A 23,103-nucleotide genomic window follows, 5' to 3' on the forward strand; every position below is an offset into this window, starting at 1 on the left:
TCATAAATGCATAACATAGCAACAAACGAAAACAATAAATCCCACCTTGGCATAAGGGTCAATTTGTTAAAATTATGTGTTGATGCATTAACACTTGTTAATAATATTTTAAAAGAGAGAGAGACATGTTGACCAGGATTCCTTTATTAATAAGGTATTTATTTAATAATATTTCAGTCTGCAAAACAGTCCCCTACAACATCATAAATACGTAACAAAACAGCAAAAAAAATGGGTTGGATCAAGCTCAAGTTCACATCCACACAATACAGGGCTTATTACAAAGGACCCCATGAACTTGAAGCTGCTAAGGGACTGGGAAGTGTGGTTCTATGAAGGGGAAACTATGGTTCCCATATTTTTTAGAGGAAACTGGGGGCTTTGAATGTGCCTGCAACATTGCAATATGTGAGGCAATCCTACCACAGCTTGCAGAAGCCTTCTTTGCAGAAACTAGAGGGAAGGGTCTTTTTGGTGATGGCACCCATGCTATGGAATCACCTCACTGAAAACAGGCAAGTGCCAATGGTGATGTGCTTCCTCCGCTTGCTGAAAACTTTTTTAGTCATGAAGGCCTTTGAGGCCTATTAGTACCCATTGTTGCATGTTTAGTTGCATTATTAGTTTACTTCAGGGATAGCCAACATGGTGCCCTCCATATATTTTTGGACTACACCTCCCAGAACCCCAGCAACCATGGATGGTGGTCAGGGATGGTGGGAGCTGTTGTCCATCAATATTTGGGAGCACCATGTCGGCTACCCCCCATTTTACTGCATTGATTTTAATGAATGTATTTTAGATAGCTGTAAGTTGTCTTGATATTTTGGAATGTTTACCCTTTTCCCAGGCTTTGGAATGACTAGGATGAAAACAGACGCTTTTTGTTGCTGTTATTGAGGGTTGCAGTTTTTATGAACGACATGTGTTTTTGTGTAAATGTGATTTTATTATGATGCATTTTTACGTATACTTCTGCTGTTAAATATGTTGCAAGTCTCCGAGAGATCTTGGGTTGTATTCAATGTTAGTCATACTTGGAGTAGATCCACGGCAATCAAGGGATTTCAGTTAGTCATGCCCCTTAATTTCAAAAGGATACAATCCCTTTAATGTAACAAGCAACTAATAATAATAATAATAATAATAATAATAATAATAAATTAATAAATAATATTGTTTATCTGCTAACTAAAGGAAAGGAAACAAAGTGCATAATCAGTGCATAATCAGTGCATAATTCAGAAAGGAAACAAAGTGCATAATCTAGCACTTAATGTTTCCTGAGACATGTCTGTTGGGTAAAAACAACATTCTTTTGGTACGAGTGGATTCCTCCAGTAGGGATATATTTCGTGCCATGGGCTTTCTGCTGGCCAGCTGCATGTAGACACTTTCTTGGCATATTTCATAGGAAAAGAATGAGAAATCAACATTCCCCCCTCCTCTGACATTCTGCTTTGTTTTTCTTATAAACTTCCTTTAGACATAATCAAGCCGTTGTCACTGCAAATAACTTAAGAGCCCTGCTAGGAAAGCTTCATCTAGTTTAGTCCCAGCCCCTTGTCTCCAGTTCAAATTTGGAGGTAGACTGGTTCTGAACTGGAAGTTGCATTCAGCTATTAGGATCAACCATTGCTGCCAAATCTACTATTAATTTATCTATATGGGTGGGGAATCTCAGGCCTGGGGGCCAAATGTGACTGTCCAGGTCTCTATATCTGGTTCTCAAAACTCTCCCCAGAGTTGGGCCCTGCCCAACACCCTTATTTATTGTTTTTGATGGCTGGAATGAGCCCTTGGACTCTGATAATGCTTCTTGCTTGACTGGATAGAGGACAGAGAGGGGTGTGTGGGTGTAGAAACTAGCCTACTGCACTAAGGTGGACGTTAACATTCATTGCTCTGCCCTCTTTTGCCAGCATGTGGCTGCCAGGAAGTTACCCGGAAAGAAATGCAGCCCTCAAGACTGAAAAAGAAAACTTCCCCCATATGCTTCCAATATGCATTTTCAATTAATGCACATGAGCCCAGTTGCCAGCAAGTAAAAGGTCTTGATAGGCACAGTGGTCTGGCACTTTCGTCTTGAGCAGACACATCTGGGATCAAGCTGTAGAAAAACAAACATCTAGAGATGAGTGAAGAAATGAAGGAAGTTGCCAGTGATGAAACAGATGCAGCTGGGACATCTCGGCTGTGGAACTCTCCTTGTAACTGCCCCTTTCCAGCAATAATTCTTGCAAAACTTTAGCGGGTCAAAATGCGAGGGAGAAGATTCAAAAGGGACTAGACCCCAGCTGATGGGAGTTGTAGTCCAACAACATCAGGAGGGAGCCGGGCTGGCGAATGCTGCTCTGGAGCTTACTGGATAAAGTCACATCGCTTCCAAGTGATCCCAAGAGAGGCTTGACAGGTCCCACAGCTTAATCTGAAGTTTCAGGATTTTAGCATCAGGGTCTTAAGGAAAAGGAGTGACATCTCAGGATATGGCCTAGAATAGGAATGGGGAACCTGATTTCTGTCCCTCCAGATGTGGTCAGACTCCAACTCCCATCATCCCTGATTCTGACCCAGGAGAAAACGTATTAGTTGTTCCAACCCCATGGGCTGTAAAAGTTTCCACGGCCCTGGACTGGATGACCTCCCTTCCAACTTTCTGTCGTCCCCCACAACTCACCCGTTGCTGCTGACCCTTGCTCCACCCCATGAAGCAATGTCTCTCGCCACCACCCCCATTGTGTGTGTATGGACACAGTTCCTTCTTTCGCAACAGCTTGGAGGGTTGGAAATCGTGCTTTTGCATTTTGAGAAAGTTTAAGGACACCGCAGGCAGACACTGCTGATTTTGCAAGGGAATGCAGAGAGAGAGAGGAGTAAGGGCCGGAAGGGAGGGGCTCTGAGACAGGGCCATGGGGTTGTCAAGGAGTCAGAACCAAACAAAGGAAGCCCTAGCAAGCTGCTGGGAGAACATCTGAACCCGGGACAAGGGCCTGGTCCACAACTCTGCCAATGAGTCACTCCTGCCCCTGGACAATGGGGAAAGAGGAAGGAAGAGGGTGAGAAGATGCAAAGGAAAGAAGAGTCACTTGCAAACTAGACTTCTTCCAAAGGAGATTCTTCTAGTACTGAAAGGCTCAGGAGGACGGCTTCAACCCAAGTCTTTCCATCTTGTAGCAGAACCCTTTCCACAAGGACTTTCCCTTTCCCAGATGGGACCATATACACATATATGTGTCTGGGGAGGGGAACACTTTGCATATTGCAAATGACTTGGGGGCACCCTTGGGTGCAGTGTTGAAGAGCAAGGGTGGGGAACCTAAGGCGTGGGAGCTGGATGTGGTGCCCCAGGCTTGCCTGTATGCATAGGAGAAATCTCCTAGGGGGATGAGGTCCCTTTGCACCCCCAAAATAAAGTATTTCAGGGGGCCGGGGGGGCAAAATTAATGGGCATTGCCATTCAAATAGTGTGTGTGCACCACATCAAGTGATCGATTGTGTGGGGCGGGGCTTACCTGCCACCCAATATTGTTTTCCAAGTTGGCACCCCTGTCTGTATGGAAGATAGTGAGGGGCATGTAAAAACTAGCCTACCATACGAGAGGTAAAATAGGTACATTTGCTCCACCCCCATTTGCCTCTGCCTTGTTGTTGTTGTTTAGTCGTTTAGTCGTGTCCGACTCTTCGTGACCCCCTGGACCAGAGCACGCCAGGCACTTCTGTCTTCCACTGCCTCCCGCAGTTTGGTCAAACTCATGTTTGTAGCTTCAAAAACACTGTCCAACCATCTCGTCCTCTGTCGTCCCCTTCTCCTTGTGCCCTCCATCTTTCCCAACATCAGGGTGTTTTCCAGTGAGTCTTCTCTTCTCATGTGGTGGCCAAAGTATTAGAGCCTCAGCTTCACGATCTGTCCTTCCAGTGAGCACTCAGGGCTGATTTCCTTCAGAATGGAGAGGTTTGATCTTCTTGCAGTCCATGGGACTCTCAAGAGTCTCCTCCAGCACCATAATTCAAAAGCATCAATTCTTCGGTGATCAGGCTTCTTTATGGTCCAGCTCTCACTTCCATACATCACTACTGGGAAAACCATAGCTTTTACTACACAGACCTTTGTTGGCAAGGTGATGTCTCTACTTTGCCTCTGCCTTAGATTAGGGCAAATGATTTGTCCACCTAGCCCTGTATTGTGTGAGGTGGAGAGATGGTTTTCAGCTCATGTGCCAGTGGTGGGTGTGGCCTGACATGCCCCGCCTCCAACCCATGCAGGCAAGCAAGAGATATCAGCACACTTCAAGAACATGTCAGCCTGGATAGCGCAGTTGGTTAGAGTGTGATGCTGTTAATGCCAGGGTTCTAGGTTTGATCCCTGTATGGGACAGCTGCATATTCCTGCATTGCAGGGGGTTGGACTTAGGAGATCCTCAGGGTCCCTTCCAACTCTTACGTTTCTATCCCAGGCAGGTTAGAGCTGGTGAGGGGTGTGTGGCTTGGATAGTCCTGAGGTCTGGATAGAGATATCTGGAGGACCACATTCCCACCTACTGTACTGCCTTGTCTACCTGATTCTTGCTTAAATCAGGATGCTTAACAAGCATCTGGCTGACAGCTGTGAGAGCAAGATGCTGGACCACATGGACTGTTGGCTTGGACCAGCTGGGCTTTTCTAATGGTCTTATTCCTGGGATTGAAGTTGGGGCCTTCTGCATGCAAGGTAGGTGTTCTGCCACAGTGATCCACTGATCTACTAGAGAAGTGGTAGAAGATGAACACAAGCTGTTGTTTTAGACTAGGTTGAACAATTGGTCCATTGCAATCCAGTTTTTGGCTGCCCTAGTTGCTCTTCAGGATAAGGTAAAGGTACCCCTGCCCGTACAGGCTAGTCTTGACAGACTCTAGGGTTGTGCACTCATCTCACTCTATAGGCCAGGAGCCAGCACTGTCCGAAGACACTTCCAGGTCATGTGGCCAGCGTGACAAGCTGCATCTGGCGAACCAGCGCAGCACACGGAACGCCGTTTACCTTCCCGCTGGTAAGCGGTCCCTATTTATCTACTTGCACCCGGGGGTGCTTTCGAACTGCTAGGTTGGCAGGCACTGGGACCAAACGACGGGAGCGCACCCTGCCGCGGGGATTCGAACCGCCGACCATGTGATCGGCAAGTCCTAGGCGCTGAGGTTTTACCCACAGCGCCACCCGCGTCCCTCGCTCTTCAGGATATTAGAGACAAAAGGGGCCTTTCAAGAAACTTCATTCACCATTAGGGATGGGCAAACCTACCAATTTCAGTTGCATTTGTTTCTCATTTTTCCAACCTTAACTTTAGTTCTCCACATCCATTTGCGATTCCCCCCCCCCCAAGTCGTCATGAAATTTCATCAGCACTGTTGCACAAATTTCTGCTTACATGAATTTTTGTTTGCAATTTTGAGCAATAAACACATTTTTGCAAAGCAATTTCCCCACGCACAATACATTATTATGCCGTTTTCACTGAGATATGCATTTATGTGCACACTTTAGGATATGCATTTGTGCACACGTTACTGGGGCTGAAGAATCGCATTGCAAAATTCAGAACTGTGCAAATTTTGAAGGATGGCTTCATTTCTGACCAAGTTAGGTAGATCGACCATCAAAAGCAAAATGAACCAAATTTCTCTGCCATATTCCTTCATCATCAGTGCTAAAGAGTCCCCTGTCTGTGCCCACTCTCCTGCTACTGCAAAAACCCTCAATTTACTGCATTCAGATAATATACTGAGAAACTGGAGGAGGCGAGGAGAATGGCAGGTCCGGGGTTCACCTCGGGTTCAAATCCATTTGTGCGCTTGACTGTGGTGAGGGGGGAACCCATGGCAACGAGGCACTGGTCCGTCATGACTGCTTTGCCATCTCCATGGCCACGGAGACCATAGAAGGGTTACGGAAAGGGAAAGAGGGAGAAAGCAACAGATGCTGCCTGGTTGTAACAGGCTGGCTTTTGCACACAAGGCAGTCTTGCTGGTTCCAGAAATTTACCTCCCATTTGTTCTCGCGAACAATCGGCTTGCAGGCCGTTTGGGGGGGGGGGTGGCAAACAAAAAGCTTGCAAAAAGGGAATCGGAAAGCGTGAGAGGCAGTAATTTTGCAAAAAGAAAAAGAGAAAAGGTGGGGGCTTCACTCTGGGAGCTGGAGAGAGGGGTGTGGATATAATGAATAGAATCAAAGCTGCAAAGAACTGCTGTCTCCAGTCTCCCCAGTTAGAGAATGTTCTGCTTTCAGGGTAGAAAACAAAACACTACACTTGGGTTATATTTGGCAAACAAGCCATGTTTGCAATGTTTCCATCACCACCAAGGCATACACATTACTTCACTTCTTCAAAGCCCAATTTTTCTGTGAACCCCACCCCCTCAACACACACACACACACACACACACACACAGAGAGAGAGAGAGAGAGAGAGAGAGAGAGAGAGAGAGTCAAATAATCCACAATGGGCTTTCATGCTATTTTTAAATAAGTTTAATACCTGTTGCAGGGGAGCCCAAATATGATCAGGACTGCAGTGATGGCAGAGGAGGCGTTAACTCTCATCCCTGTGGCGATTTTCTCCCACATATTGGTACCTATGCTTTTTCATTAAAGCTGCAAAGAGCTACTTCAAGAGAGCCATTTGCAATGGGAAATGGAAGCTCCCCAAACCCCAGAATTGTGCTTCCCAAGGGTTTCTCCCTCCCACTGTAAAACTCAAAAAAACCCCAAAAAAACAAAAAAACCCAACCTGGATCTCCCATAGCACATCCTAAAGCATAAGAGCAGCCTTATAGATCAGTCCAAAGGCCCGTCTAGTCCAGCATCCTGCTCTCACAGAAGCCAGCCAGATACTGGTGGGAAGCTGCCAAACAGGACCCGAGTGCAGTAGCACTCTCCCTACCTGTGATTCATAGAATTGTAGAGTTGGAAGGGACCACAGGGGTCATCTAGTCCAACCACCTGCTATGCAAGAATCTTTTGCCCAATTCCCGACAACTAGAAATTCAGAAGCACACTGCCTCTAACAGTGGAGGCGGAACACAGCCATTGTGGCTAGAAGCCATTGATCTCATGATGAATTGGTCCAGTCCTCCTAAGTTACTCGTGATGGTCACCATCACTGTCTCCTGTGGGAGTGAGTTCCATAGTTTAACTATGCACTGCATAAAGAAGTAACATCTTTTGTCTGTCCTGAATCCTCCAATATTCATTGGAAAGTAGCCACTAAGCACACATGTGCTTGCCCATCAGCCTTGCCTCTCCCCTGTGGATAGCTCAGTTGTCATCGGTAAAATCAGGGTCATGGTTTCAAGCTCCACATTGGGTGAAAGATTGCAAGGGGTTGGTCTGGATGACCCTTGTGGTCCCTTCCAACTCTACAGTTCTAGGATTCACTCCTCCTTTCATGCTGTTTGTCTCCCCACCACCAACATCCACCTGCTTCCTTCTTTTTAACAGTTCATACACAGCACAGATGGGGAAACTTATTTCAGCCTGAGGGCCAAATTCCCTTCTGGGCAGCCTTCCAGGGGCCACGTGCGTGAGGTGTGCAGGGCCAGAAGCAAAAGTGGCCAGAGCAACTAATTGAAATGTTACCTTTGCAGTTTCTACACCACGTTCTCTGGCTAGGCAAGCAGGAAGCATCAACAGTGTTCGAAGACACACTTCAGTCAAGCAAAAACAGAGGAAATGTGCGAAGCAGCACCAGTCCTGGGAAGGCCCTGAGGGCCAGACAGAGAACTCTGAGGGCCACATTTGGCCCCTGGGCCCAAGGCTCCCCACCCCTCCCTGATATAAGTTGCTGGTGCTGTATCATAAATAGCTTGGGGGGGACATAAAAATAAAGATTTGCAATATTCGAATTCAGGGCCCCTTTTGAATTTGTCTAAATCCAACATAGCTTTCTAGTGAATTTTGGAGAACCCACAGTGAAACACCACAGATTGGAGTATCCAATTCTTGGAACAAACCCAGTACACATCTGGCAAGGAGTCAGTCCTCGAGGAAGCCATGCTATCAAGGAGAGATTTTTAAACTTGGCTTAAGGCCAAAGATGCTCCAAAGAAGCTGCAGCAGCCGTCTCTGCCCAAAAGTCGCTTGGGACGCTGAAAATGGCTTTCTTGGCGAAGCCTGCCCCTATTCGAGAGTCACCTTTCGTCATGTGCCGTGGGACTGACAGCATCCTAGCATCCTGATGGGGTCCCCTTGCGAAGCGGCCTTTGCAGCGACAGATGGGCCGGATGAGAAACGGCTGCCAAACAGCCAGTTGCCTGGGGACAATGCCAGGCCACGGTTTGTTAGTTTAACAAGCCTCTATTTATTCTTCCCCTGAAGATGCTGAAATGGGGCTTTGTCTGTTATGCTGGACAGCCGACTACAGATGCGGCCAGGATGGTGCAGGAAAAACCAAGCACAGGAACGGCCAAAAGAGGAGAGCTGCAGCCACGAGAGCAACCCTCTCTTCTGAACAATATAACCATATACTGTAACAGGAATTCAGGAAGCTGCCTTATACCATTGGTCCATCTCACTATTATCCACATTGACAAGCAGTAACTTTCTTGAAATTCAGGCAATGGTCTCTCTCCTGTGCTACCCAGAGATGCCAGGGATTGATTGAACCAAGGATCTTTTGCTTGCAGAGTATGTGCTCTGCCACTGACCTGCAGCTCTTCTGCTAAAAAGAAAGTAAGATTCCAGTCCTCATGGTTCTGAATAAAGAGTGGATTCCAAAAGGGACACAGGGAGCTGTCTTCTCCTAAATCAAAACATGGGTTTAACTAGCTCACTGATGGGCAGTTTCAAACAGAGGTCCTTCCCATGCCTACCTGGAGATGCCAGGTGTTGAACCTGGGACTTCTGCATGCAAAACAGGTGCTCCACAGCTAAACCACAGTCCTCTCTATGCTATTGGCTGCTAGGTCACCAATGAGGAGTGTTGGCCGGTAAATAAACCAATTTAACATCCCATCTTTCTTCCATCAGAGAAGGAGAAACACACACAGGGGAAATGGAAATAGTATTAACTATGGACTAAGGTTCAGATCTTGGTGTTTCTAGTTAAAAGGATCAGGTAGCAAGTGATGGGAAAGGCACCTTCTCTGCTTAGGACCCTGCCATCAGTCAGAGCAGATGATCCTGATCTAGATAAATAAACAGTGTGATGTGTTATAAGGCAGCTCCCTAAACTGCGCCAGCCACAGCCAACCTGTATGACTCAGAATCTTTTCCCATGAAATTCCAGCACAGGAATGCCTCCCTATTCATTAGCATGACCATATTACCAGCTTAAGAACTTAAATGAGACATCCTGACTCGTTTGCATTCCAAGGCTAGAAACACGGCTTCCTCCTCCCTCCAGCACGGGACAATCTCTGACAACTGCTCAGAGCGCCGTGCCGCCCTTCCCATCAATGAGCAGCGCAACATCGTCCCCGCCACTCCCGCTACAAAGAATGTACAACAACACACACCTCTTCACTGTTGAGGTTTTCTTCCCCAACCATCAATTAACCATCAGCTTTTCAGGATCCACACCCATAACATTTCTTCACGAGGGTAACTTAACAGATGCTTATTAATTTATTGCTTTGCTTCCAATACAGGTTTCAGTAGAAGGGTGTGTTTTTATGTGTGTAGAGCCTGCCAAGAGCACACAAGACAGGGACCCATCTCAGCTTTTGTCGAAACGGAGTGCTGCATTGTAAGGAGGAAAGCCTGCATTCTGCAAGATGCTCTTTGAAAGCTGGGAGGAATTATATTACTAGTGAAGCTGCACCAAAGGATCTCACACAGGTGTGCACAGACATCCATGCCTGCACACGCACCCCCAGTCACCCAATTTAACAGCAAAACACTCTCTTATGTACAAAAAGGCTGCGCTTTCAAAGTCACAGGTCCCCCTCCGCCGGCCGCCTTTCTCATTACGTCAGGATTTCCTGTCTGCCGGAATCCTGCAATGGAGCACCCACATCTGCCGTTTGGTGCTTCTCCATCACCTGCAGGACGTCATCCAAAATGGACGGCCCCAAGTCCACGTGAAGGGAGAGCAGGGAGCCTGCGTGGGACATGAAAGCCTTGTCTTTGTTTTCTTCCCCTGAGAACCCATTCACAGAGGCCGGGCACTTGCCGTTGGCGGTGCCAAGGGGTTCCGAAGTCCTAGCAGACACAGTGCAGGGAGGACTCAGCGAAAGGTCATTCGTCTGGGGAGCGGCTTGGGCTTTGTCGTCGAGGTGCAGGCGCGGCGGTTTGGGCGGGGCTTGAGCAGAAGGCAAGGTCAGCGCCTGCAAGCCACCGATGACCGGCAGGGAGATGGCGTTTTTGAGGAGTGGGGAGGGGATGTCCAAAGGCGGCGGCTCATAACCGGAGATGGTAGCGGTCCTCGAGAACTCGAAGGGCACCATGTACTGGCTGGTGCCCCCTGGACTCACGTTGCCCTCTGTCCTGGGCAGGAGGTGGAACTTCCCTTGGAGAAATGAGATGTCACCAAACATGTCGTTCTCCCCACCGCTGCCGATATGAATCGTGTGCCGGAAGTCCCCTAGCGGTGGGCTGATCATGTCTGAAGAGAGGATATCTCGCAGTTTCTCCTTCTTGCCCCTCCTGCTTCCTCTTTTCAGGTAGATGGGCACTTTGGTGGTGGACATCTTTCTCGACTGCTGTAAAGGAGGGGAGGGGGGAAGAAGAAGGGCCGTTCAGTGCTGGCGCTTCAGATTCAAAACAATCATCATCAAGTCAAAACCAGGCCGGTTAAAAGGTGAAGAGTCCTTGCAAGACAGGAGGTTATCAGCCACAACGGGATCGGCTTTCAGTTGGGCATGAGCCACTAACAAATTACCTAGAGGTAAGTTGATTCTGCTGGTAGGACGTGATCTAACGAAGGATTCCCCGGCAGCTGTGCACCTGAGAAGTTCTCCAACGCAGAGGCCAAGCCACGGGAGATTCCAGCAGAACTTCAAGAAGTCAATACAAGAGGGAAACCCCAGAGCCACCTCAGGCTGGATAAATTCCTTCCTTCATAACCAGAATCTGTGTGCAGTTCTGCTAAGGAAGAAGAAAAGAGTGATTGAAATTAAGTTAAGAATTCTGTTTTAACAATCGTCCAGTTGTAATTTAAGCCCAACCATAGAGGGATGGACTACATCTCAAGGGTAGAGCATCTGCTTTGCATGCAGAAGGTCCTAGGTTCAATCCCTGATGGGGAATCCTATTCACCCAGAGGACCACATTCCCTTCTGAGAACCCTATTTCTGTGGTGGGCGGGGCCAGAAGCAAAAGTGGGCGGAGCAATGAGCACACATTTTACCTTTGTGCAGCAGGCTAGTTTCTACACCAGGTGTTGGGAATCTTTGGCCCTCCAGGTATTGCTGAGCTGCTATTCCCATCAGCCATCGCAAGCATGGCCAATGGCCAAGGATGATGGGAGTTGTAGTTTAGGAGTTTCTGTAGGGCTGAAGGTTCCCCCCACATATTCTACACTCAACCCCTCTCTATCCTCCCTCCAGGCAAGCATTATCAGACTACACTCAGCCCAAGCAAAAACACGGCTGGTGAGGAGCATGGCCGGGGGAGAGTCCCGAGGACCACATAGGGAGGCTTGGAGGGCCACATCCATTCTCTAGGCCTGTGGTTCCTCGTCCCTGAACTAAGAGCTCTCTTTGCTCACCTCATAAGGGCCAAATCTGAAACCTGTGTTGTTTGGGATTGGAAGTACCGTATTTTTCGCTCTATAAGACGCACCAGACCACAAGACGCACCTAGTTTTTGGAGGAGGAAAACAAGAAAAAAAATATTCTGAATCTCAGAAGCCAGAACAGCAAGAGGGATCGCTGCGCAGTGAAAGCAGCAATCCCTCTTGCTGTTCTGGCTTCTACGATAGCTGCGCAGCCTGCATTTGCTCCATAAGATGCACACACATTTCCCCTTACTTTTCAGGAGGGAAAAAGTGAGTCTTATAGAGCAAAAAATACGGTACTTCTTGCTGCCTTGGGCCCGTCCAAGTCATCTCCCTCTCCCTCCCAGAATGCCTTCAGTAAGGGCTGGAGTGACCAGGCAGGAGACACTTCCTATTCATCTGACCCCCTCCCCAGGCATAGAGTGAGGAAAAGGAGCAGCAATGTCCCCATGAAGAGCCTGTCTGCTGGATCAGACCAAAGGCCAACAACAACAACAATATACACCATTAGGCACCAGGCCTTTGCCTGATTAACACATTATACCCCTTTTAGATGTTTGTGGAAGGGGGTCCATCATCCCATTCTTACAGTGGCCAGCCAGCTGCCCATTGAGAGCCCCACTACACAGGACCTGAGGGCCAACAGCACTCTCCCAGTTTTGAATTCCCAGTAACTGATATTCAGAGCAATACTTTTGCTGCTCATTTTAAAACAGATTTTCTCTTCACTGTGTTTGTTCAGTTTTTCGAGCACCACTTAGAGGCAGAGGTGGCAATTAAGCAGCATACAGTGGTACCTCGGGTTAAGTACTTAATTCGTTCCGGAGGTCCGTTCTTAACCTGAAACTGTTCTTAACCTGAAGCACCACTTTAACTAACCTCCTGCTGCCGCCGCGATGCTGAAGCACGATTTCTGTTCTCATCCTGAAGCAAAGTTCTTAACCTGAAGCACTATTTCTGGGTTAGTGGAGTCTGTAACCTGAAGCGTATGTAACCTGAGGTACCACTGTACCTGTTTTTGAAATAAATAACTACTAAAACGGCTGATCGCAGCGCCATTTGGCAGGAGCTCTGCTCCCTGAGGCATTAAAAAGCAAGGACACCCCAGTCCATGTGGCCTGGCCGGGTCTGAACAAGCGAGAGCATTCTGCGGCCGACTCGAAACAGGTGGCTGCTCTGTCAGGGGTGGGCTGATGGATAAAGCGGCCTTTTGTCTGAGCGCCTGGCAGGGCGCTGGTGCACACCAAAGCCTCAAGAGCATTGGCTCGGCGCACTGCTGACAGAGCAGGTTATCACGAGCAACTGTTTAACGGACGAGCCAGGAAGGGAAGGATTTAAAAGGGGAAACGGGCCTCATTTGCAACAACCGCAGAAAAGCAATCCAGGCAGCTTTCTCTCTCTCTCTCTTTGCAAGCGGAGGGTACACAACAGAGAACAATACGCCAGCGGCTGAAAGAAGCTGGGCCCACAGCTCCGATGCGCTGCTTTGGACAATCGCCACTTGTTCTCTTGCCCCGCCAAATGCCACACACAAACAGCCATGTCTCTGGGCTCAAAAGCACCTCCGCCGAGGTCACCAACCCAGAAAAAGCAGCACAACTTGAAGCAACAGCAGCGGCAGATTTGAGGTTTTCCTCCAGACTTCCTCCAAAGAGGTTAGACGGATCAGAGTTCATTGGTTAGAGCACCTGCTTTGCAGGCAGAAGGTATCGGGTTCAATTCCTGGTATCTCCAGGTAAGGTAAAGGTAAAGGGACCCCTGACTATTAGGTCCAATCGTGGTCGACTCTGGGGTTGCGGTGCTGATCTCGCTTTATTGGCCGAGGGAGCCGGCGTACAGCTTCCGGGTCATGTGGCCAGCATGACGAAGCCGCTTCTGGCGAACCAGAGCAGCGCACGGAAACGCCATTTACCTTCCCGCCAGAGCGGTACCTATTTATCTAATTGCACTTTGACGTGCTTTCGAACTGCTAGGTTGGCAGGAGCAGTCCCGACTCAAATCCAGGAGAGCTGCTGGCAGTTGGCATGGACCAGGCTTCTCCAACCAGAAGCCCACTGGGCGCTTTGGACTACAAGGCCTACCAGCCCCAATCAGCGACTGTCAAGAATGATGGGAGATGTAGACCAACATTATCTGAGGAGCACCAGGTTGGGAAAGGCCAGTGCAGGGCTTGGTATCAAGCGATTTTCTACATACCTAGGGCTTCATCTGCATCATAGATTTAAAGTGTACGATACCACTTGAAACAGCCATGGCTTCTGCAAAAGAACCTTGGGAACTGTAGTTTCTTGAAGATGCCGAAAGTTGGTAGGAGACTCTCCACACAGAGCTATAATTCCCAGAGTCCCCTGTGAAGAGGGATTAATTGTTAAACCACTCTAGGAATTGTAGCTCTGTGAGGGGAATAGCGGGCCTCATACGGCAGCTCCCTTGACAAACTGCAACTCCCAGGATTCTCTGAGGGGAAAGTCCTGGCTGGTTTTTTTGGGGGGGACGCCATGATTCATCCTTAAATGTATAGTGCAGATGGGGCCTAGGTCAGGCAGAGGATGTGAACATCCACCTTTAAAAAGCCAAAAATTGCCCAACTGAAAAACAACAAAGCCCCGGGCATAGACTACATTCCAGCAGAGCTCATGAAGAACAATACCAGTTGGTGGGCTCCTATAATGGCGTCAATATTTACATACATCGATTCAACAGGCATAATCTCTGGTTGCTGGACAGTGGCAGTAATCATCCCAATCTATAAAAAGGGTCCTATGGCAGACCCAGCAAGCTATAGACCCATTAGCCTCCTTCCTATCCCCAGCAAATTGTATGCCAAACACCTCCACATCAAACTAATTGACTGGATGGAAACTGAGGCAGTTCTGGCAGAGGAGCAAGCCGGCTTCAGACAGGGCAGAACAACAATAGACCATTGCTATCCAGGGACTAACAAGGTTTCCCATTTATCCTGCCCCCCCCCTCCCGCCCCCCACTCGATTTAAATTTTGCAAACCCACAAAAAGAGTGTATGGGGAATTTGCAAGACATTTCTAAAGGGTTCTCTGCCTGTGCAACCGACCCCACGTTCTTCCAAGATTCCACTAGGTGGCTGTGTAAGTCCAGGTAAGTCACATTTCTCAAAGGAGCAACTCTGGCTCCTCTCAAGAGCAACCACAAACCGCCAACCAATTCTTTAAACCAGAGATAAGGAACCTGTGGCTCTCCCAATGCTGTTGGGCTTCCAATTTCCTTGATCTTTGCCCATGTTGTCTAGGGCAGAGACCATGAGACAAGGAACAAATTCCAGTTCACATTTGTCCCTTTAGAAAACGGACCATTTCAGGTTTACAGTTCAATTCAAGTTCGTCCCAATCATCCTCGGCAATTTTCTCCATGGCATTCATAATGCTACAAGTTGCTGAGCTAAAGTGCAAAAAGGACTAAGGAAACGTCTGTGTAGCGGAAATGTGAATCGTTTCACTTATTTTATTTATTTATTTATTGCTAGCAGTTATGCCCTTTCAGCTTAAAGGCTGAAGAGACTAAAACCTGAAAAAACACAATAAGAGAATGAGCTTGAACTAGAAATTGCCCCAAGTTCTACTGCAAAAAGAAGAACTTAATTCATGCTTAGTTCACCTGGCAATTGTGGGAACTTTCAGGTGTATTTCAGAGATTTTAAAAAAAACAACAGCAAACTTCGTTAGACCAAACTAGTTCATCCCAAGCACCGAGTACACCTATATCCCACCCTCGTCTCCAAAGATATCAGGGCAGGGTACTGGCTAACTTATCTGCCTCTTATCTTTGCAACAACCATAGGTGAGGATGAAAGAGACAGGTCAATTTGAACCTGGGTCTTCCAAATCCTATTCAGACACACTCTAACCCCCAGGCCACACTGGTTTGCAATCAGCTTAGCTGGCACTGCTTCCTAAGGTTCTCTGTGCAAACTGAATCGCTATCAAGTTGCAGTTCTCTGACCAAAGACTAACTTCTGATTAGACATGCACAAGACTGGGACACTGAACCGCTATTAAGACAGTGGTGCAGTCGTGGCTTCCCATTCCAAGCTACTTGGGCACTGCACTCACCAAGGATGCTGCTTCCAGGTGGCTTTCAATTGTATACTGCCAAATTCAGGTTGCACAAGTCGATTTGGAGCTCTTGCACAACCAACACAGTGGCCATCCCCATGCCACAGAAATCCAACTTTTTGCAGAGAAAATGCATCAACCCTTGCTTGATGAAACGTCATCTAAACTCCCCCAAAATCTGAACGAATGCTCAGGAAACAGGTCGCACGCCATATAACCACCCTGCAAACAGATTGGGATGAACGTTCCACATTTTCACCAAAAAGGACATGCACTTTCATCCCTTGTAACCTTTGGCCTCCCCCATCCTTCCCTCCTTTGGTTCTCTCCCCATCAATGAATTTTAGATTGTGATATCAGCCAATCTAAAATTGCCCATGGGGTATCACCTCCAGCCAAGGCACAACAGATAACAGCAACAATCAGGGGAAAGAAAGACACAACATCTTGCAAGGACAGGAAGAAATACCAAGGACAATATAATTGCCACCCACAAGAAGAACAAGGATATAGTTTGAGTTCCTCACTTGAAGTTTTATAAATCATTTAATGTGTCGACATAAATAGAAGTTATTAATATTGCAGTGGTTGAATAAGGGATTATTATTATGACCGGAATGTAATGAAATCTAATAAGATTTTGGAATGCAGAAATAAAGAAAACCATCAAATCTAGAATGTGGGGGCCCTCACTCTAACTAAATTATATAATTCGCTAATTGAATGATTGGTATTAATGATTGTAGTATAAATTTGTATTGTTATAATGAGGCTACTATTGGACTGTAATTGAAAACTAATAAAAATTTATTACAAAAAATTATAATATTGGAACGGGGTGCCAGATTGAATAAAATATGGGGGGAGGAGGTAAACTGCACGCTACATAATCAACCGCATGACGCAGTGCACAGACACCTTTTTAATGGCAACACTCATCAACTTATGGGGAGGGCGAAGGGACCTCAAGCCCTAGGAGTCAGCTCCTATGGATTGGAAACAGCTCAGGGCAGGGACCCGGCCTTTGCTGCTTATGTTACAGTGAGCTGTGCACCAATTAATGGTGCTGAATAAATGCAGTACAAAGGAAGCGAGAGCAGGTGGCAACAGCAGCAGCAACAAAGCCTTGCAAGTGATCATGAAAGCACTTTTCGAGCAGTTTGAAGATGCACCTCGAGGTGTCAGAGCAGCTGCACAGAGGAAGAACAAGAATGAGATGGGCAGACACTTGCTACAGGGTTGTTTTAGCCTGGAGAAACGCCAGCCTGACGTTCTTCAAAGACCAGAAAGGCTGCCATATAAAAAGAAGGCAAAGACTTCTTCCCCAGGGTGCAGCAGGACTAGATTTAAAATGGACTGAAGTTAGAAAGGAGATTTTGGTTGAACTTTGGGGGCAGGGCTCTGCTTTTTACTGTGCATTAGTGATTGTTTGCGCTCACGATGGAAGTTACCTGCGATTTCACTTTCAGGACAATTTGCACCCGCCAAAGTTGCAGAGCAGCTTTCCAACGGGGGAATGTCCCATAACTTCCTGCTGAAATTCTGCAACTTTTAGTACCGCAAATTGGTACAGGGGGCCCATTGTCCCGCTTTGGGGCTGGTCCACACTTCTGCTCGGTCCATGACTAGAAAGCACAAGTCCAAGCTGTTTCATGCTTGACCCACCCTTTCTAGTCATAGGTCTGAATGGTTTTCCCCCTGCCCCACTCCTTAGGGAAAACCTGCTCTTCAGTGCTAAACCAGAGCAAACTCGAATTGCTGTTTGCTCTGACTGAGCACTAAAGAGCACTTTCCCCCAGGATGAAAACAGCAGGACGAGAGGCAGTGTGGATGAGCCCCTTGCTGCACTATAGCTCAAAGTGCGCCCTTGCAGACAACAGTGGAATGATGTGGCCTGTATAAATCCACTATCATTGCACCAATGAAATGTTGCACAATGCACTCGTAAAGGGCGGTCAGAATACTCTTTATTACTGATCCTTTATTACTATGTTATTGAATTAGCATTTTAGATATTTTTAATTATACAGTATTTTTTAAAAATTCTGGTTTTAGTTTTTTCATTTGCTGTATCAAGATGTCATCAGATGTCAAGGAGATAAAGAACTACACAGCTTCTAGAAGACATCTAAAGGCAGCCCTGTATCGGGAAGTTTTTAATGTTTGACACTTTACTATGTTTTTATATGTGCTGTAAACTGCCTAGAGTGGCTGGGGAAACCCAGCCAGATGGGCAGGGTATAAATAATAAAATTATATTAGGTTTTTTTGAAGGTAAAAAGCCACTGACAAATAAATAATAATAATAATAATAATAATAATATGGTAGCTTCCTAGTCCTACCACTAACTGCCTAGAAATCTGCCAGGAAATCCATATCTACTTTCTGTGTGCTATGTCTTCCAGCAGAGGCTTGACCATGCTCTCATGGGGTGACCTTCGCCTGGATTTCCTGCCTCAAGCAGCGGAATGGGCTGTATGAGGCCTCCTTCAACTTTAGGGTCCTGTGAATCAGTGTTAGAAACTCAGATACATGGCTCCTTAAACCGGGGTTTAAGGCTACATCCACCAAAACGGAATGTCTAGTTGCCATTTTGGGACCAGACAGCTCAAAAGTCATATTTTTTAATACGACTTTTTGATTTCTGAAATTCGCTCCGATAAAATATCACGGGTAGAATTTTACAGGTTGTGTTGTTAGTGTGTGAAAACAGGCAAGAACCAAGGACCCCCAGGCATGATGGTGAAGACATCAGGCGCCATCCTGGCACCCAGGTATTTTCACTTGGATGCTGCTGTCTGTGAAAAGCAATATTGGGAGGCTGTGAAACTGCAGCAAAATGTGCTCAACTCCTTCCCTGCAGACTGTATCTTTCTGATCCAAGCCGCCTTTCCGCTTGCTAGCACTCATGACAGTTAAATAAACCCCCACATGGTCAGAGGCTTTATACTGCTGACCAACAGAGGATGAGGGACACATGAACGGCAGAAGGCTACTGTCTCCATGCTCTGCTTAGATGGATTTCCTGGAGGCATTTGGCCAACCAGGGGTTAGAAACAGGATACTGGACATCTAAGAGAATTGGGTGACCTATTCCAATAGGAATTATCAAAGAGAACCTCCATACTCAGATGCAGTCCATCTCCAAGAACCCAGGTGTTAGGGAGATGAACAACAGAGGGTGGCTAAAGCAGTCTGAACACTTGCAAGCAGAACACAAATGTTAAAAACCACCATCAAATCACAGCTCACCTCCATTTGCACAGGTGTGTTCTCCTGCAATTTGTTTTCCTTCCCCCCATGAAAAAAACAACCCTGAAGTTTCATGAGGACCAGCACCTTAAACCAACCTGGTCTGTGATTTTTACTGTGCAGCAAAAACTTTGTTTTTTTTAGGAGATCCCAAGTAAAAATTCTAGAGACTCCGTTTTCATTTTACCACATCTGATGTTTATCCAGCTCCCTTGGGAAAGTGACGGGGGTGGGGGGTGTTTGTCTGTCAGCAGGTAAGGAGATGGGGAGAGCAGGGCGCACTGCCTCCAAATGTGCCCACAGGTCCAAACATGCCAACCACCCATGTTTCCTGCTTTTACCACTGTCCCCATTCGAAGCACAGGAGGACTCCCATATGAGTACATAAAGACATATGCACAGGGAGAGAAGCATGGAAACCCATGGGAATTTTCCCCTGGCAAGCATGCAGGCAGAGCAAAACACTGAATGAAGAGAGCGGGCTAACACCTCACAAAACCAACGAGAATTGTTCCCGGACATTTGCCTAGCGACTGAAAACGCTTACGAAGAGAAGGCTTCCATCCAGCCCCCCTCCCCCGGCACTATGTCATTTATGTGCCGTGCCCAGTTAGCCTACCCACCGACCCCTCTGTATCCATTTCAGACTTCCCACAGCCCAAGTAGCATCCAAAGATAGCTCCAGCAGAGGGGAGCGGGTTTCTAAAGTTACAAAGCAGCTCCCCGCCCTCCGCCAAGGTATTGTCCAATCTAAGACCCTGATGCAAGTTTCACGTGTGCTCACCTGTTCTGTGAAATCAATGCCATTCAATTTGGATGGGTCTTTAATAGCTGGGCAGCAAGGGAAAGGGCTATATATTGGGGGCAACTTGGGGAGGGAGGTGAAAGAAGGGTGGACACTTGCAGAGGGCTTTATATAGCCCAGAAGATGAATCTCTGGGGGGGGTCTGGTGGTGGGGAGAGAGAAAGAGAGAAAGCACTACAATGACGCCAGCTTCTAAACCCGAGAGTTTATAGTTACTCTGCCAGGCCTGGAAGCTCAGAGACGCCCTCCTGACCACCACACCCCTGTTGTAAAAGGTCCAAGATTTATTTCACACACAGACACACACACACACACAAATGTAGCTGCCAGGTTCCATTCCTTAAATACAGAGAGGTGTGGAAAGCCGGGCCAAGATAGATGGGAACAGACATGTCTGCTTGCCATCTGGCCAGTTTTTAATTTATATTTAAGAGAGAGAGAGAGACTGGTTGTTGTTTTTCACTTTTTTTTTTTTTAAAGAGATCTGTCTTCTGCCCCTGTATTATTCCAGAATTATCACAGTTAAAACAAAACAGCTGTCATTACATGATCAAGTGTTCCTTTCTAAAACGCAAAGTGCCAGGGTTTCCAACGTACCCAGCAAAGCCCAGCCTGAGCTGTTCTTATGCCTTCTACTTACTTCATTTGCTTCCCAGAATAAATATCCCCTGGGCTACTTGCAAACAAGGCAATGGGCTGCATCCAATGCTATTCCTACTCAGAGGAGACCCACTGAAGTTAATGGGGATGAGTAACTTAGGCCCATTCGATTCTCTGGGAAGACCTTAGCTGAACACAACCCAAAATTAAAAACAGTACACTATTGTAAAAAAACAATAAAAGAAAGCAAGCAGTCAAGGATAGGAAGAAGAGGAGGGGAAATTGTTCACATGAGCTGGATGAGCATCTAAGTGCAGGTAAGGGTGAACAAGATGAAAAAATGGGGTTGGCACACTAGGGATACAAGGAACAGCTAAAGCAGCTTTTGTCAGCCTGATGCCACCCAGATGGTTTGGACCAGTAAAAAACATCTGGAGGGCACACAGTTGACAAAGGTTGGACTAAAGCATTTTTGACAGAGGCAGAGAAACTTTTTTTCTAATGAGGGCAACGTTCTGGGCAAGGAGAAAACTTGACAGGGGCACATGAGGGTGGAGTTGGCAGCAAGAAAAATGGGAAGGATAGCCCATTCTCTCTTTTTCCACCATCTCTTTTCCTCTCTCCCTTTTACCATCCCATCCATCCAATTTCCCCCCACTGCCACCTGCATGAAATTAGACCGAGGGCCAAATGTGGCCCTCAGGCTGCCTCCACCCTCAATTTAGTGCTGTGTAGCTTAGAAAGAGACAACAGGAAGAGGGGAGAGATATATCTTGGGTCACCTAATAAAGTTTGACAGGCAGCACATTGAGAATGAGACACTTCTTTGCACAGCATGTTTAACTTAGGAGAAACTCTGGCCACAAGATGTTGCAATGGCAGGGACCACTGCCCAAAATGGCTGGGGTGTGGGGAAGAGGCAATAAATTCCGGGTTGGGGGGGGGGTTATCAGAGGCTATGAGTCAGGATTGTTAAATAGAACCTCCCCGTCTGCTAAAAGAGAACTAGCAAAAAATAAATAAAGCGGGAAAGGGCTGTTGAATTTGCATCCTGTTATCAGGATTACCAGGGAGATCTGAGCAGCATCTGTCAGAAATAAGACTGGGGTCGTCCTCACGTAAAAATAAGGCCCACTGGACTCAAAGGGTCTTCCTTCCGGATAGATATGTACAGGATTGTATCACTGGTGGACCTTTTTACAGACCTTTTTCTGTGACCCTCCTTAGATCCAGTTGCTTCTGCTGCTGCGGCTATAGACACAGGAGCAGAGGCTGGTAAAGGTTGTTGGCAAAAAGTTGCCGGATGCGAAGTGAAGTTCTCTGCCTCGCACCCCCACCCCTGGTTGCTCAGGGAGGGGCTACGAAGTAAGCAAACCCCACCAGCCGCTCTCCGCACTCCTTCCAGTAAACTCTCGTTATTATGGCACACGCTGAATGTTGGATCCCCGGAGGGGAAGCTGGGAGAACCCGGAGCCAAGCTCTGTACCCCGCGGCCGCCCCGCCGCGTGGCTCCCTAACCATTGCGCGCAGCGCCCGCCGCAAAACACACACACAAACACATCCCGTTCTAATTAATCTAGAATGATCTCAAACCCGCCAACTCTTGACATCTCCAAGGGGTAAGAAGCAGGGAAGTTGAAGGCACCTCTAACGACTCAGGAGCAGCTAACCCAAAACAGCACCCCACCCCAAAAAACTTTCCACCCCGCCCAGTATATATCTTTTAAAAAACGGTGCTCATACTTCGCGACTGGGTCTGTGCTGTAGAATGTGGAACGATCAACGCGGAAGAAGGGTCGGGGGTGAACAGAGTCGGGTAGAAGGAAAAGAGAGATCCCCCGGTTAGATTTTTACCAGGTAGGAACTGCAACCCTTGAGCCTCTGAACATGTGCAGAGTGCCTTCCCCAAACACTGCAAATCCCCCTCTCCCTACAACACCAGCAGCATAAGTTGGGCAAACCCTGAAGCCCGGCATCTCTTCAGGGCGTTGTCAATGGGATGGATCCCTACCCAAGAGCCCACAATGATCTGGATCCCCACAATAAATACAGAGCCCCCCTAAAGATGTTGCGGGTCAGGGACGCAGCTTTTAACCAGGTCTCCCTTCCACCCTCAACACTCCGTATTTTTGAAGGCAGTTTCCTCGTTCTCCTCTCCCAATGCGAAGCCGTTTACTCACCCCGGGCTCGCAGCTGGGCGGCGCCGGCTGCTCCTTTTCCTGCGGCAACTGACGAGCAAAGAAAGAGCGAGCTCCACTACCCTGCAATTGCCACCCACCACAAAGCCCCGCCTCCCCGAGGCCACCAGCCAATCCAAGGCGGCTGCTCTGAGCCGCAAGCCCCGCCCTTCTCTCAGACTCCTCCCCTCGTCGCTTTTCTGCTTTTTTGCTTTTTTAAATTGCATATTGCAACAGTTTTAAGCAAGCGAAACCCTTGGGCTTGTTGTGACTCAAGAGCCCCTGAGCGTGTGCAGAGGAACTCTGATTTTCACTGCAGCCGAAGAAAGGCTACTTACAATCCCAGACTTTCCTCCAGGGGAAAGGACGATAGTTCAGCGCTGACGGCAGGGGCTTTTTGGGTTGCAGAAAAACCCAAATTCAATCTCAGGAATCTCATATAGAAAATTATCAAGCAGCCTGTGATGGGAAAGACCCGTCTCTGTGATCCTGG

General features: G+C 47.5%; 1 protein-coding gene across 3 annotated transcripts; it reads right to left on the bottom strand.

Annotated features, from left to right (window-relative positions):
- Positions 1–6,487: 6,487 nt before the first annotated feature.
- CDC42EP2 (CDC42 effector protein 2) lies at positions 6,488–22,715 on the bottom strand. Of its 3 annotated transcripts, none has more exons than XM_083417122.1 (3): positions 22,614–22,715; positions 10,851–11,053; positions 6,488–10,671 (listed from the first exon to the last, which is right to left on the bottom strand). In XM_083417122.1, the coding sequence occupies exon 3, from the start codon at positions 10,657–10,659 to the stop codon at positions 9,937–9,939; it is 723 nt and encodes a 240-aa protein (XP_083273248.1). In that variant the 5' UTR covers positions 10,660–10,671; positions 10,851–11,053; positions 22,614–22,715; the 3' UTR covers positions 6,488–9,936. The 3 variants fall into 3 exon arrangements, with proteins under 3 accessions (XP_083273248.1, XP_083273249.1, XP_083273247.1); XM_083417123.1 differs by having other exon boundaries at positions 10,851–11,056; positions 22,614–22,678; XM_083417121.1 differs by having other exon boundaries at positions 6,488–11,053.
- Positions 22,716–23,103: the final 388 nt, after the last annotated feature.

Source organism: Podarcis tiliguerta (genome assembly GCF_965153285.1).
Source record: "Podarcis tiliguerta genome assembly, chromosome: 16".
Lineage (NCBI taxonomy): Eukaryota > Metazoa > Chordata > Lepidosauria > Squamata > Lacertidae > Podarcis > Podarcis tiliguerta.

Bases quoted from the DNA above. Each gene is read 5' to 3' on its own strand.
- CDC42EP2 (XM_083417122.1), bottom strand. From the start codon at position 10,659: ATGTCCACCACCAAAGTGCCCATCTACCTGAAAAGAGGAAGCAGGAGG.